The sequence below is a fragment of the Serinus canaria genome, chromosome 1 (genome assembly GCF_022539315.1).
Source record: "Serinus canaria isolate serCan28SL12 chromosome 1, serCan2020, whole genome shotgun sequence".
NCBI classification, from domain to species: Eukaryota; Metazoa; Chordata; class Aves; order Passeriformes; family Fringillidae; genus Serinus; species Serinus canaria.
In genome coordinates, this window is record NC_066313.1 from 88,987,863 (window position 1) to 89,003,536 (window position 15,674).

Consider the following 15,674-nt stretch of genomic DNA (forward strand, 5'->3'; position numbering starts at 1 on the left):
ATTTTCATTACTGCATAGCATGGCATGTAGTAAAATACTTGAATTTTGCATATATAAGTAAATACATGACACATTACACTCTTGGAGGCAGGACATTCCCAAGGAAGAGAAACTATTTTTGTATCATTACATAGGGATCACTATTTCCCCATGTAGCCCTGTGATGAATCCCACTGTGCCAGGTGAATACCCAAGACTAGATTTGATTGCTCCAGTGTTCCCTCTGATAGGAGCAGCAGCTTTTCCCACCTGCACAGATCAGTCCCACAACAGTGGTCAAATACTGCTTCACTGAAAAGACAGTCTCTTCCTGCCCCTGGTTTTAAACTCAGTTTAAACTCAAAGGTGAGAGCCTGTCTGTTTGCAACTGCAGAAGCAGCACGGTGTGTCCACTGACAGACACCAAGCTGCTCGTCCTGCTGCATTCCCCTCCACAAAAGCCATCTCATCTTGCTCTTGCTGATTTAGTTTCAAGACATACTTCTAAAAGCCAAGTATGCACTAAGATCAGAGCTGATTTTTAATAATTTGAAACAACCAAAATAAAAAAATAGCAGCACAAAAAAGTGGAAGGAAATGCAACTCTTGGAATTGCCAAACTGGTCACATCCAGCAGCTCGACAGGATACACTTGAACCCAGTATTAGCACCCACAGATTTAGCCAGAAATCCCTCTTCAGTATGTTTTCCTTCAAAGGAGATGAAATTGTAAAGACTCATTGCTTTGCACCGTTTCTGTGACTTTTAGCATCCCTCTGGAAAAGAGAGTTCATCATAGTTTGCTTGGGGTTCAATCTGATTTCACTTCAAGGTTGTCCATCATTACTTCAAAAGGATAAGGCAACAAAAGGCACACATGCTAAATAGACTGTGAGAGCACACATTCCTTACTCTCACAGCCTTTGGGGAAAATATTTTCTTGGAAATATTCTTTAAATAGAGAACCTGCCACCTACTACATTATTTAGGGATCATTTCCATTTTTGTAAAGCTAATTAAGTGCACATAAAAATACAGAATTACTGAAAATCTCCTCACAGTTTTTTAAGGAATTTTTATAGGATCAAATTTTACTTGCACTTGAATAGACTAAGATTCACACAGCCTGTTATTTTCCCTGTTCTACCTTTTCTGCTTTACACAGTATTTTCAATGCAGAGACCTAAGCGTCTGTTTTACTGGACCCAAAATTTATTCCTGAACAAAGCTGCTCATATCAAAACATGCTTGACTGTCCTGTCTTTCCTGAGGAGCTCTCTTAAGAAGCTTAAAAGAAAGTCCCTGGGAATGATAGTGCATCTGGTATTGTAGGCGATAATAAATAGTAAAATAGGGTTCTTTAAAGTTAGTACTGCTTTTTTATTACTGTTTTTAAAACCCCAACACATTAAAAAGCTGGGAATGTGCGAAGATTTTTTTTTTTTAAGCTGACAACTGGAGGTTCTTTAGAAAAATCCTCACATTATCTAGTATTCAAATTATGAGTGTCAGAGAGGGCAGAAGTGTCATCTTACTAACATAAAGGAATCAGTTAAATATATGGTTCTTATTACAAAAAGCCTTGCTCACTATAAATGTGAACCACAATCTTGCAGATGTATCATCTTCTAATACAATTTAAATCTTGCTTTGATAGTCCTGTCTCAATGATAAAGGATGATGGCTCAGAGAGACTTGGCCCCATCCCATCAGAAGCACCTGACTGCCTTTCAGACGAAGCAGGATGACAGATTTAAGCACGAGGGCACAAAGATAACTTGTGCTTGGATTACCTGGTGCCAGCAAGCCCTGAAGAACTTGGGATCTGAGAAAACAATCAATGTCACTGCAGTCAAGAACTTCCCTTATTGATAAAAAGCTCCTCTTTCTTTTCTGATCAAACTAAAACTCATCATCATTTGTAGTTTGTCTGAGATGCTGAAGTAAACCCATTTTCACAGAAGACAACATTTGAGTGGACTCTGAACTGACTGTACCCAGATTACACACAAGGAAGTCTCCCAACATGACTTGTGAGCCTCCTGTAACCAGTTTAATAAAATTCCCAGCAAACCAGCTGTAATTACACCACCCTTTGAGTAGTTCTTCAGGAAATTCAATGGCCATTACTTTTTACTGACTTGAAAGCTGATCTATTTGTACACATCCGGCCACAGTTACGCCTTTCAGCACAGATCCCAGGAGCACATCCGAAATCAAATGACAATTTTTCCTCCTCCTCTTTCTTTCTGAGTCTGCAAAATTTTAATGAAAACTTATCTACAGCTTCTCTATGAAATCCATGCCTTAAATTCAAGAAATATGGTATTTTCCTTAACCAGTTTTGCTTTGCTTCTCCTCTGGAACAGCTTGTTCAACTCCACCCCAAGAGCTGAATGCCATTTATGAAGGGGGGGTCTTCATTTGAAGAATCTCTTCATTAAACCACCCTCCCATCTGGTAATTATAAATGCAAGATAATGACTTTCAGAGCAGTCCATTCATCTCTCTCAGCCCCAAGGCAAATCTTTCATTTCCTCGTTCCTCCCTCTTCGTCTTCACCCCCCGACCACCACTACTAACAGTCAGCTCCTTTGTGAAGCCCCCCCAAGCAGGGAAGAACCAGAGCAGCAGAACTGATGCACAGAAGCCCTCTTCTGCTCTAAGCCACCTAAAACTTATGAGCTGATCAAGATGCCAATGAGCTTTCCAGCTTTAAAACTGAATTTTAAAAATCACTGCTGATTAGTGACAATGCCTGCAAGCTCAGTGCTTGGTATGCTCAGGCACAACAGCTGCAGATGAGGCTCCTCAGGTCCTCATGCTATTTACAGCCAAACTGGGCTGATGACAGGAATTTCTGCAAGTGTTCATTAACTAAGATTTAAAATCTCACCATTTAAAAATACCTTCAGGAAAAGTTCACTTTGATTTCATTTGACTACACCATCGTTAAAATGATGGACCAGGAAAAGTGAGCGAATAAATTCAGAAATTTTCATGCGAAACACAGTTGCCTGTCAAAGTGTAGTTGGGAAGGGAATTATCACCAGGGCAAAACAGTGCTTTTGCAGCTTATTTGTTTCTGGTCAGCTAAAACATCCTAAGCAAGCAGAAATGCAAGTTCTTTGTGTCTACCAGCACCCCAGTTGCTGACACAAAGAAATATAAAACAGACTAGTTCTCCAAACAGCTTCATATGGTATTAAGTGTCCAACAAACATTTTTAATTATATAGTTACATAAGAATTTTACTTTTAAGAGCTTTACAGACTACAGCTAAGCTCTATCTCCCATTTCTTCTCCTAGTTAGAAAGGACTATTTCCTCTCAAAAGCCCTGGTATGTAAAGCAGATCCTTAAGCTGAGGTGCCTTTATTTTTAAGAGAATCAATGCTTTATACAAGTTCCACTTTCACAGCATTGCTAAAATCTGACTGGCCTATTTTCACAATATGCACAGAACAGCACTATTATATACCCAGTGCTCCAACAGGCTAAGATGGAATCCCATGCATCTTCAGTGTTAAGAGTGGTAATCACATATCATCTGAACAGAGACAGACATAGTTCTCCCATGATTTTCCTGAGAAGCTGTGAGAAGCTGTGAGAAATCTCAGCGAAAAGAATGACAAAGAATTCCTATCTTCACTTGCTGCACCTGTTGTTGTGCACATGTGGAACGTGTTATCCAGATTTGTTTGCCAAAGGGTGATTTCTTAATTGGCCACTGGTGATGGTGTTTGGATTTGATTGACCAGTCTGGTCAAAGCTGTATCAGACTGTCTGCAAGGGCGATGGGTTTTTTCTTAACAGTATAGTACAATAAAGAAATTGATCAGCCTTCTGCAATCATGGAGTCAATGCTAATTATTCTCCATTTAGGGGCCCACTGCTATGTTAGTTAACTAAGGATCTATTTAAGTGAAGACTTGGAAGTGGTACTGCCAAAGAAAATCTAAACTATTTGGAACAATTTTCCCTGTATTATAAGCCCAGGCACGGCAGACACAGGCACTTATTGTTTGGACCTTGTTTTTTTAGTGCATCAGAAAACATGACAGATTCTTCACAAAATGCAGAAATTATATTTCTGGACTGCTCATACTTCCTAAATTTTCGTAATATTTAAATTATTTCACTGAAATGAAACTAGATAATTCTGCTTCATTGATAATATCTGAAGAACTCTACAACTATTTCAAGACACACAGATTAATCCCCAAAGGCTAAAACTCCAGAATTTTAATATGAGAGGCAGGAACTTGTCATGGGTCAAAGGACAAAAAATAAAACACAACATCTTTTTACAGAAACCTACTGAACCCCCTACTTTACTCAGGTAATTTCTGCAATCACAGTATCCACCTGTTTCCTCTTTGAGATCACAGAGTTGGGGATTTGGCACAAGACTACCTAGAAAACTATGAGAATGATGGTTTGGTAGGGAGATTAAACACTGATCCTTCCTTTAAAAAAAGAAGTTTTGAGGTATGCAGCAAATGCAATGCTGTTGGCTTGGCCCAAAATGACAGGAGGTGTTACAGCTCCCATTTTCTTGAGTCGAATTTTTAAATACCTGCTCAAAAGCAGGTATTCCACTTTGAGAGCCGACCAAGATTTTGGTTTCTTTCAAACCCTAGTATTATTGGGCTTGACTGCTTATTATACATGCCAAAGTATTTTATTCTCTTTCTTCTTCCACCTCCCCTTTTGTAAAAGGCAACAAAGTTATTTGTCTTATTTTGCCAAAATAACATCCCCTCAAAACACAAACATGAGAGAAAATACAATACCCTCCTTTTCATGTATAATAGATGGATTCACAGGATACTATGAGTGTTAAATACTGCAGCTTCTTCCTCCTCTGCTTCATCAGTCACACCAACTTGACACACTACACTCTAGTCCACAGCTTGTCAGGGATCACCTTGAATATGGCTTACAAGAGAGACCAAACACTAGCTAATCTGTAACCAGAAGAAAATGGTGTAATAATTAGAAAGTCAATCTAGGGATCAAACCCAAACTCTAGTATTTCTTTGTTCTTGAAGAAAATCCAAAGTAAGACAAAAGGGGAGAGGGGTGTGTCTTGCAATTTTGCAAGTCATCTCAAAGTGTTACCAGTTACAGCATCTAATCTGTTTTACCATGCTTTTGCTGCATGCATGCTCAAGTGTGCCCATTCTGTTTTGGTGAGACAGACACATTCTTTGGGCTATTTCAAGTCATAACAATTACTCTCTTTCCAAACTGAGACCTCTTCTGTTCTTGCAGGATAGATTCAGACTGCTAGGAACCACACTTAAATATTGCCAAAACTGCAGCAGTGTTAATTCCCCAATACTGCAAATCATGCTGAATGTACAGAAGAAAAATGTGTCTAAAGTATTAGATGTACTTAGTCACCTACAAGCAGCAGATTTTGCAAAAAGCAAAGGTTTTTTTTTGTTTGTTTTTTTGTTTTTTTTTTTTTTTTGTAATGGAGAAATAGTAGATAAAGACTGAGCAGCAGAGAATGTTCCCCTAGCCAGGACTCAAGTGATAAGAAGGGAAATGACCCAGATGTGTCTCACTCAGTACTTTAGAAAGCAAGCCTCTATGGAATAACAAAGACATTTGATTTTGCCAACTGCATGTTAGTAAGATTTAATGCCCTGAGAAAATTATTACCGGAATTTTGCTTTCTAAATACTAAAGCTCTGCAAAGAAATGGAAGTCTTCCAAATAGAGAAAATGGAAAGATCAACTCTGAGCAGAAGAGCCACATGCAGGCTAAAGGACCCATCTTCAGTGAGCCTTAAAAACTAATGATGCAATCACTCAGCTTAAACACATACGCTGAAGTGGACATGTTTCAGAGAATTAAACTGGAGGTTTGTCTCCGCAAAAACCACCTGCTTTCAACTCTTCCTCTAGAAAAAAATATGTATCTCAAAGCAGGCCCCAAAGCTTTAACTGAAAAGTCAACACACACAGGACCAGCTGTATAAATATGAATACCTGGAATTCTACTACACAGAATGCTATTTTTCTGTGCTATTTTGGAAGCATGGAAAAATTTTAAACATTGAGTGATTTTTGTTTGTTCAAAAAACAAAACCCCAACACTTTTATAAAGCAGCAAAGTGGTAAAATCTTATTGCTTATTGTACACATCTATTCTGGAGATAAATTATAGCAGTGCTAATAATTGTGAGGTTGCACAGAATGGGATGGGTTAGAAGAGATCTTCAAAGATATCTGGTTCCAATCACACTGCTGTAGGCAGGGAGACCCCCTACGGGACCAGGCTGCTCAAGACCCCATCCAACCTGGCCTTGAACACTTCCAGGGTGGGGCATCCACGACTTCTCTGGGCAACATGTTGCAGTGTCACACCATCCTCATTATAAAAGTAATTTTCTTCTCTATGCCCAATCCAAGCCTACCCTCTTTCAATTTAAAACTGGTGCTCCTTGTCCAGTTGTTGCAAGCCTGGTAGTAAGGTCTTTCTTGACTATTCAACACAGAGGACAGCGAGAATAACTTCCAAGAGACAATATATTATTTTATGGTACACACAAGTACAGTTTTCCATGTAACTATACATCTATAAACTAATATTTTGAAAGGGAATGTGTGAGTATGAGAAAGAAGGACTAAGTGTTCACTAAGAAGCTTGTTTAGAGCTGTGTACTAGTTTTCAGCTAAAACATTTACTTTTAAACTTCCCAGTATTTGGGACTCTGATTACAGATTACTTCTAAAGAAGAAGATGCTGAATTCACAACCCAACTGGCTGCCCCCCCCTTACCACACAGATGACAGAATTGTTAATTAAGAGCTCTTGAAGCACTGTGGCTTTCTGTTTAATGCCATGAAAAAGATGAAACACATCATGCCTCTCTAAAGCACAGCAAATATGAACTACCTCAGGTAGTTCAGAGGCAGGACACAGACACAGTTCAGTATCTCCCACAGGCAGCTACAGAATCATTTAGTGCAGTACAGTCAGCCCTGCTGAGACCTCTCCTCTTACATGTTCTCCCTTCTGCTGACTGTAGGCAAAAAAATACTCCATCCAAAGCTCAGGAGGTAGAGGAAAGAACAGTGCCATTGAATGGGACAACCCTTCTGCCCACTTTGAGCAGAGTGTTCCACAGCTCTCCAGAAAGGAATCATGTCTGGCACACTGAACATGCCCACAAGAAGTTGTGGCAGTCAACAGATGAGAATCAAGCCTTGGCAGTTGCTAGCAAAAGCCCTGCTCACTTATTTCTTGGGATCAAATACAAATGAAAAGACCCAATTTTAAACTTGGCAATTTACACAAGCAGTCCTGGCATGGTTACACAGGCACCACCATGATTTGACACAAAACACTCCCTGGTTCTACATTCACTGTCTCCTACAGTAACCAGTGGTTTCCTAAATCCACCCCTCTCCTCTCAGGGATGCAGATGAGGATGCACATAAAGAACAAAAGTTACTCGGGCTAATTATTCCACCCTTCCCATCTGATTATCCTCATCTTTCCTAAACCTTTCATTCATTCCTCCCAAGCAGCATGCCTTTCAGTATTACCCCTGGTAGCATCAAGCTCGGCTTGAGAAGCAGAGCACTCAGACTCACGTGTTTATAATTAATAATACTAATTAAAGATTAGTACGAAGATGCACCCTTTAGTTAGAAGACCCACCCTTTACATACCTGTTTTATTTAAATCTGACATTTCAAAAGCACTGGAAGGTTAGACACCACTCCATGGGCTCGGAGCTCTGTCTCCTCTGCAATAATCATGCACACCAAAAGCAGAAAACAGAACTGGGAATGTAGATTCAGGCACCAGAATAAGGACGCAATTTTTGCTTGTCCCTGTTCCACAAAACATGCTTTCATTTCGCAATGGACTGTGGCTGCACTATTAACAGCAAATAATATCTCTACTATTTCATTATCTCTTAACAGAAACAACATTTCTATAGAAAGCTCTGACTGAAGGAATTAAAGAAATTATTCATTTTAGATCAACCCGCCTATACTAACAACTAGGGGATGCCAAACTGTATCCAGTGAAAAAAACATTGGTTTTTCTCTGCCTCCAATAGGGATCAGGAGAAACTGTGTATCTGATAGTCACACTAAATGCAGTGAGTTGAAAATTAAAACACGGTGTGAACCAGAAACAGCAGGACAGCTCTCTGCAACAGCAAATTCTCCCTGTAAGCTTTAGCAGCTGTTCCGATCACCATAATCACGGCATGAATGAATCCTGAGCAAAGTGCCTTCCATGTAAAATACAGGAATAGAGTTTGTGGATACATATGGTGTACTGAGAGATACATCTGCAAATAAAATGATACACTGCAAATTTACACAAGGACAGAACACACACACACCAACAAATTATATTTATACATGAATGCACACAAGCAGACTACAACTTTTGCCTTTGACTAAAACGCCTCCCATTTTCCTCAGTAGGATATAACGTTATCTGCCAAAGTTCCTGCCTGACCTGCAACCAAGCAACTAAGAAAATTTGAAATACTAGACACACCTGTGCATTTCTTCAGAAGCAGCCACAATTCAGCAATATCTCTGTAGAGCAAGGAGATCAGGCTTAAGGTCATGTTGCTTCTAATTGATTTAGAGCAAAATAGTTCCGTGGACAGTGACCTATTTATCTGTGAGCTCATCCTCAGTGCAAAATGAGAGCGCAAAACTCCATCTTTCACTCGAAGCCAAGCCACTGGGGGCACAATGGCTTTCTTCAAATTACATGCAGAGTAAGTGTGCCTGTCAGCAGGCTCAGAGGTCCTCAGAATGGCTTGCTGGCTGCTGGCTACCACTTCTTGTCTTCCTGCATAAAGCGCTGGCACGCATTAGATGCAAGCTGTTTGCTTCAAATATGAACACATGCACTGTTCAAATATTACCAGTGTAAGAATGCATTAAAAAATTAATCCTAAGTGTGCCTTGTCAAGAAACCCTCCCTTTAAAAGCTCCAGTTCTAACAAACAATGGTACAGTAAATCTAGTATTATCATCTTTTTCTACCACTCACCCCTACTCCTTGCAGGGAAATTAATTACCCTTTTCCCAATGAACCTTTGGCTAGAAATCTCCCCAGAAATACAGTCAGCTTTTCCTTTTGGTAAGGGAATTCTCACCCACATGTCTTTGGTGGAACTGAATTGGGGTCTTTTCCTTGGTGGGAAACCCATCAAACACCTGTTCCCTATGAAAGAGCCTACCCTAAGCAGCAGGAGCTGACAAAAAGGCATTCTACTAATGTGACCTTGCAAGTGGAAATACACTGAAATCTTATGAATAAGACAATGGAAAATAAGGCAACAAATGACAAAATAAACTAGAACAGAAGTATTCCACATGATCTCTCAGACATAAACGCTGAGTGGACTTGCTTTACCTGATCCTTTAAAGTAATTGCCCAGTGACAGACTACCTGTTAATTAATACACTTGAGATTAGTTATCAGCCATTCAGACTCACTAATACTGAGAGTAAGCTAAGGAGTACGAGTGACGGCAACAGCCGTATGAAAACAAATGGATTGTTTTTCTTCACTTCACAATGTTATAGGAGTCCTCTCCCAACAAGAGAGGTCAAGGAAAGAGGACAGCGAGGATAAAAAGCTTGAATTGATGGTTACATCTGTTCACAAAATCCCATTTACAGATGGCAAAAAGCTCCATTTCTGCATCGGCCCTCCCAGCCACCAACCAATCCATAAAAGCAAACCAAAACAAATCCAGGTCACTCACAGACCACACCAGAGGTTATTTTCTGAAGCACCCCACATCTGTGCTCCCCCCACTCATCTGCCATGGGGCAGGAACTGTTGATAATCCCACACCGGTGAGATGTATTCTAACAAATCTACCATCTATACAAGCAGTTCTATTAAATATTAATATCTATTCATGACTTTATTATATGACCTGAAGAATATAATTGTGGTAATTTATTTTCAATGCTGCTGTTTCATTTTGGGGTCATTACATTTTGTAGTAAGCCAAAACACAAGAGTTTTTAAGCAATATCAGATATTTTTAAATAAAGGTAGATTTAAAAGTGACACTCCTTAAAAATATTTTACTTAACTATTCTGTATTTTATGAGCGATTAGCACATTAGATTATGCAGAGAGTTAAAAATTAGTGAATAAGTCTTCCCACCACTCCCACAAGTCATGTAAATACTCTCACATGTGAAAGCTGAGATGGAGCAGGTGACCTCTCTCAGATCAGGTAACAGCATCTGTTGCACTGTCAGACACAGGATCTATGTCTCGGCTCCAAGCCCAGACTCCCTCCTTTTCAGGACAGCCACCCAACCCGCTGGGTGGAGCGTGCTCCCAGATCAGTATCATGACTTGTACTCAGACAAAGATCACAATTCACAGCATTTTTATTTCTGGCTGCTGTGCTACAGCTCGGCTCCAGGAAGAACAGTCTCAGATACCTGATGCAAGTACACACACTGATATTAACTTCTTACTTACCAGCACCAAGCTGGTATCAAACAGTGGGCAGAGAGTCCACTGCAATATGCTTGGCTGACCAGATACTTCTGTCAGTGGTGGCATGGGCTTGGTGTCACCTGCAGCACAGCATGCACTCATTATCTGATTGATAACAAATGATGATAAAGCAGGCACGGGAACACTTTCCAAACATCCAGAGAGAGGGAGAGGAAGTTTTACAGCCTTCCTTCAGAGATTAAAACCATGCAAAAGAGGAGCTACACCCTTCTCCAGACAGGAATCACTCCCATCTAGATCCACACAATAAGATCCAGGAACCTGATACTTTGGCAAGCTGGCTACTTCCGTAAGAAAAAAGAAATACAAAACCAAAAAATCCTCCATGAATGTAAAAGAGGAAAAACAATGACATGTATAACATGTTGGTTGTGCTTGTTCTCATTGTCAAGACAGAGAGGAACTACAAATCCTTGTAATAATCAACAGTGACTGCTCCAGAGTCCCTTCATGTTGTAGCCAATGTGGACAACCACATTTTAACAAGATTTTGCCTTCAGATTTCACAGCAGAGAAAACAGTGAAATCAGTCATTCAGGTGAAAACCTAATACTAGTTTAAAAACTATTTAATTTCTTGGATTAGCAGTCATCCTCCAGGCTCCCACCTAAATTACTCCCTCCTAGCCTTAAATCTCCATGCCCCACAGTTACATGTAATATTGAATCATGGAATGGCCTGGGTTGGAAGGGATCTAAAAGATCATCTAGTTCTAATCCCTGTGCCATGGGACACTTGAACCAGGCTGTTCAGAGTTCCATTCAACCTGGCCCTGAACACCTCCAGGGAGTTTTTTTCCAGATTGATCAAGATGCAATAATGTCTGTGGCTAAGAGGACCAAAATAAAGCACTGTATGTTCCAATCCTGCTATCTTTCAATCTTGACCAACAAGGCACACCTTCACCTCCCTCTTTTAGAGACCAGTGTCTCGAGACTTAGCAACACACGTTGCTAAGGAAAGGTACATACAGAGAGCTCAGTGTTTGCTGTGGAGGAGCCTTGGAACCTGCCCCCCACTCTGCTGGAGGGACAGAAGCCCACAGAGTTCCCCCTATGGAACTTGGTCTCAGATGCCTGGTTAAAAGGTGTTGAGGCAAAGGTGATTTTTTTTTTCCCCTAGCAGTTCCATTCTGCGCAGAAAGCTGGGCTGGTGGGCACCTGGGGAAACACTCTTCTGGTAAAAGAGGGTTCCAGCCAGTAACCAAATAGCTCTTTGTGTTAGCACTCTATTCTGGACTGTGTGCGTGGGAGAAATGTTTGCTCCGTGGTTATAATACCTGAATTCCTTGCTGTGCATTTCAGAGAAGAGAAGAAACAAAGAGCAAAAGCATTGAAGCAGAAAACCTTTCCCTGGCTTTCATGATCCAGCTTAAAATAGAACCAGAGAGGAAAATTGTGCTATGTGGGCATGCATGTTAGCAAGAAGACTTTAGGGCAAATTTAAGCTCTATTAAAGCACAAAGAAATAAGAGCCCTCCTGAGAAAATCCTGGTGGGCACGAGAGTATGTATTTATAAATGCAAAGAAATTAATTTCAACTCCACTCAAGCTCAGCACTCAGGTTAATTCTCCCTCCCACCTCAGCATGGGATGTGAGTGACAGGCTCCAGCCTGCAGAATGGAGGAAAACACTGTGGGAGAAGCTGTTAAAGGATGGATGCAAAGTCAATTGAGGTTAAAGACTCTGTTATCCTAGCTTTATGAAACCCAGAGAAGGGAGCTACGACTGTGGCTTAAATATACAAGATACTGCAGCTGTTTTATAAAGCATGTGCAAGTGTGCAGCATAAGGGTGGCAATGCTCGTGGTAAAGGATATTAACTCTGGTAAGTTCAACATTAAAATACAATTATTAAACATATTTTTCCTTCAGGGTTGCTATACTTAGCAAAAAGCACACCAATAAAAAATTGTGGCATTCAGCATCACAAGAGCTATCCTCATAGGCCCATCCTTAGTATAATGCAAATGTATACTCTCTCAAAAAAAAAAAACCCTAGCAAAATACACATCACATCTGCAGCTGCAGAATTTATAAATTTGTGGAGTTTTGAAGACATGGAGCAATTTGATGCATAATCAAATTGCTTCTCGTTTAGCATACCAGACTATTTAAAAGCTCCATTAATTTTCTTCTTCTAATACTTCTTGATGTTTTTTTCAAAGAATGGATGCAAAAGAGGTTTCCTTCTTTTTGAAGTCACCAAGCACTCAAGATTTACAATTCTGTCTGGTTTACATCAAAAGATTTTAAAGATTAAATTTAGTTTATACACCCATTATACACACACACACACACACACACACATCTATGTTTGTATAAATCCATTCTACTAAGCATCTTGTAAAATCTTTACTCAGCAGCAAAACTAATTTTGAAACTACTTTGGCAAATTTTTAGCTTGGATGCCAAGTCATCAAAAAAAGTCCCTGCATGATATTCAAACTTAAATTTAAGCAAGTACAACCAATCAAAAATTATGGTCAGAAAACAACAATAAAAAGACCAATTACAACTTCCATCCATGAAGAAATACATTCTTTCTATTGAAAATGAGCATGCTGGAAAATACAAATAGTTGCTGGAGCACCTTAAAAGAAAAGAATGCTGTTTAATCAAAAAGCTGAACCCTGCACTATCTTTCCAAAAAGATAATGCCTGGAAAAAACATAGGGAAAGCTGCTGAGAAATTACATCTTAAAAGTACACTTTGCACTGTAAGACAAAAATAAACTTCAAAGTTTTGAAGATTACACATCCTTCACACCAGGTATCTAAGAAGTAAAACAAAAGGCAAAAGAACACGTCAGTAATTTTTAAGGCAGAGTAACACCTGACCAAGAATGGTACTTCTTTAACCTCATGATTACTCTTAGGGGCTTTCCCCAAAGCCATGACAGAAGCCTGGCCACTGAATGCAGTTATTACACACCTGTTTCAATTTCTAATTTTAAAATTACATCTTTCTGGTGTTCTGTGAACTGAATTTTAATCAGTTTATACTTTTTTATTTACATGTCCTTTCTAAACAAGTTCTCCTAACCACAGGCCTCTCCTTGGCTGGGCTGCAGGGTTTACCAAGGTTTCTTGTTTCAAAGACACTCAAAAACTGGGCTTTTTTTCAGGATTAATTTAATCACACAGGAGTCAGTAGTAAGCACTTTATCCTGCAGTATTTAGTGACAGTTCCCTCCATCCACAGCTGCAAAGCCAACAAAGAAATGGATGTGACCTTTTTAACTCCACAAACAGCAGCAGCACTCAGAGCAGCAGTGCCAAAACAGAGATGCTGCTAACCAGGAGAAGAGCACCTCTGGCTTGGAGCTCAGGGTTTCTGCAGTGGTGTTCAAAATCCAGAGGTGGGAGATTGCAGTCTGATGACAACTGAAAACTTTTTAAAGGTGGAAACCAAATCACTGCTGAGCTTGGATAGAAGGCAGGACTGAAATTTGGAAATATCAAGAGGATGAGATCCATTTTTATACCACCAGTGGGATTAAAGAAGCAAATGAAGTAGGAAAAAAATGGATGTGGAGCTTAGTGGCAGCAGAAAGGAGAACTCAACAGTGAGTAACAACAACAGAAACACATTATGAAAGCAGCACAGGAAAAGGAAAACCAGGTTTATTATGTATTCTGAAACACATATATTAGTAAGGATATTAATTCAGCAAGCAAGAAAAACCAACAGAGACCACTACAACCAATGAAGTGTTGTGCCACAATCACAAATATATTTATAGCCAAAGTATAAAATAAAACTTTGTCAGCAATAGGAAACCCTTTTTATGACTCTTAAAGTACACAGAATCTTTTTTTTTTTCCCCCAGATGAACAAGATACTCAGGAAGCAGAAAAACTTTCAGGTCAAAAGTTGTGGAAGAACTGGTTCCAAAGAAAATATCATATGCTCCTGTAATACTGATGAGCACAGATAAAGGCTACAAAACTATTTATTACAAAGGAAGGAAAGGAAGATTTGCAGAAATCGTCATTTCCAAAAATCCATAAAGAGCAAACAGGACAGAGAGCCAAGAAGAGAGACCTGTTTTTGATGTGAGGCAAAATTAAGAGCTAAAAAAATATTCATTCCTTCACATCTCTAAAATAATCAATTGGGGTGGGTTTGGACAAGTCAATTATGATATTTCAGTACTGAAGGATTACTCATAGCTTCAAATGGAATAGAAAAAAATCCGGATATAAGATCATATCATTACTTGTCATCTTAGATTGGCAAATATAAGCAAAATTCTTCCAAATGGGCCATCAACCTGAAGTCCTCCTTACACTGCATAAATCTGACCCACACTGTTGTGAGATTACACTTGAAAATGGTAAAATCTACATAACTGATAGGATAAAAATACCACAGTCTTCCTACTTATCAAGGCAGTTTTGATTTTGACTCATGATTTGGAATTTTTGTGGCCTAGGCGTGCACACTGCAGCAAGCTGTCTGTGGCTGTGCAACCCACAAAGTCCCCACATATGGGAAAAGTGTGAAAAAATGCAAGCAAATGCACTGAGCAATCCTCAAAGGTCACCATTTCCCCCACTTAAATATTTCCAAAATGGTATCTCAATTTCTCCCATTGCCAATTCTTTCACCCTCCTGGGCTTCAACAAGCTCCACATTTTCCTCAAGACAAGATACTTAATATCAGCAAAACACAAGGCCATTTGCCACTGATCAAAAAGGAAAGAAGCAGAAAACAGACTGACTTCTTCTGGAGAGGCAACAGGGAGAATTGCTTTTGGTTCTCAACAGAAATTCCCTTCCTTTAAAGAAAGGAAGTCTCACTACAATGAGAGAACAAAATACCTTATCCCTTGCAGCACAATATTAGCAGCACAATATTCTTGGTTGAATTTAGTCAGTGGAAAAGAGGCAAAGCTCACAGGAGTTGCTTTCTGTGGAAAGACATGACATAAATAACACCTGGCCTTTTTATTTTGTAGATGCAGGATTTTAAAGAAACTATTAACATATTATTTTAAAAGGCAGTGATTTCTTTAATGAGCCACTTCTATAAAATAAGATTAAAAAAAAAAAGCCTGCAAAGAGCTGTTGTAACATCCATAAACAACTGCAGCACAGCAGCTGTAGCCATGTCCTGTTTCCAGTCTCCAGGATCCAAACA

At 39.5% G+C, this 15,674-nt stretch overlaps 1 protein-coding gene across 7 annotated transcripts in view; it reads right to left on the bottom strand.

The window, feature by feature from the left end:
- The window catches only part of MCF2L (MCF.2 cell line derived transforming sequence like), a 121,968-nt gene that overhangs the window by 67,502 nt on the left and 38,792 nt on the right, over window positions 1-15,674 (bottom strand). The window contains exon 1 of one of the 7 annotated variants that reach the window (XM_050975950.1): window positions 7,671-7,765. The exons of the other annotated variants lie outside the window; for them this stretch is intronic. Coding sequence (XP_050831907.1) covers window positions 7,671-7,692 — 22 coding nt within the window. The 5' untranslated portion in view covers window positions 7,693-7,765. Of the gene's footprint in view, window positions 1-7,670; window positions 7,766-15,674 lie in introns of those variants that run through there. 7 annotated transcript variants of the gene reach the window in all.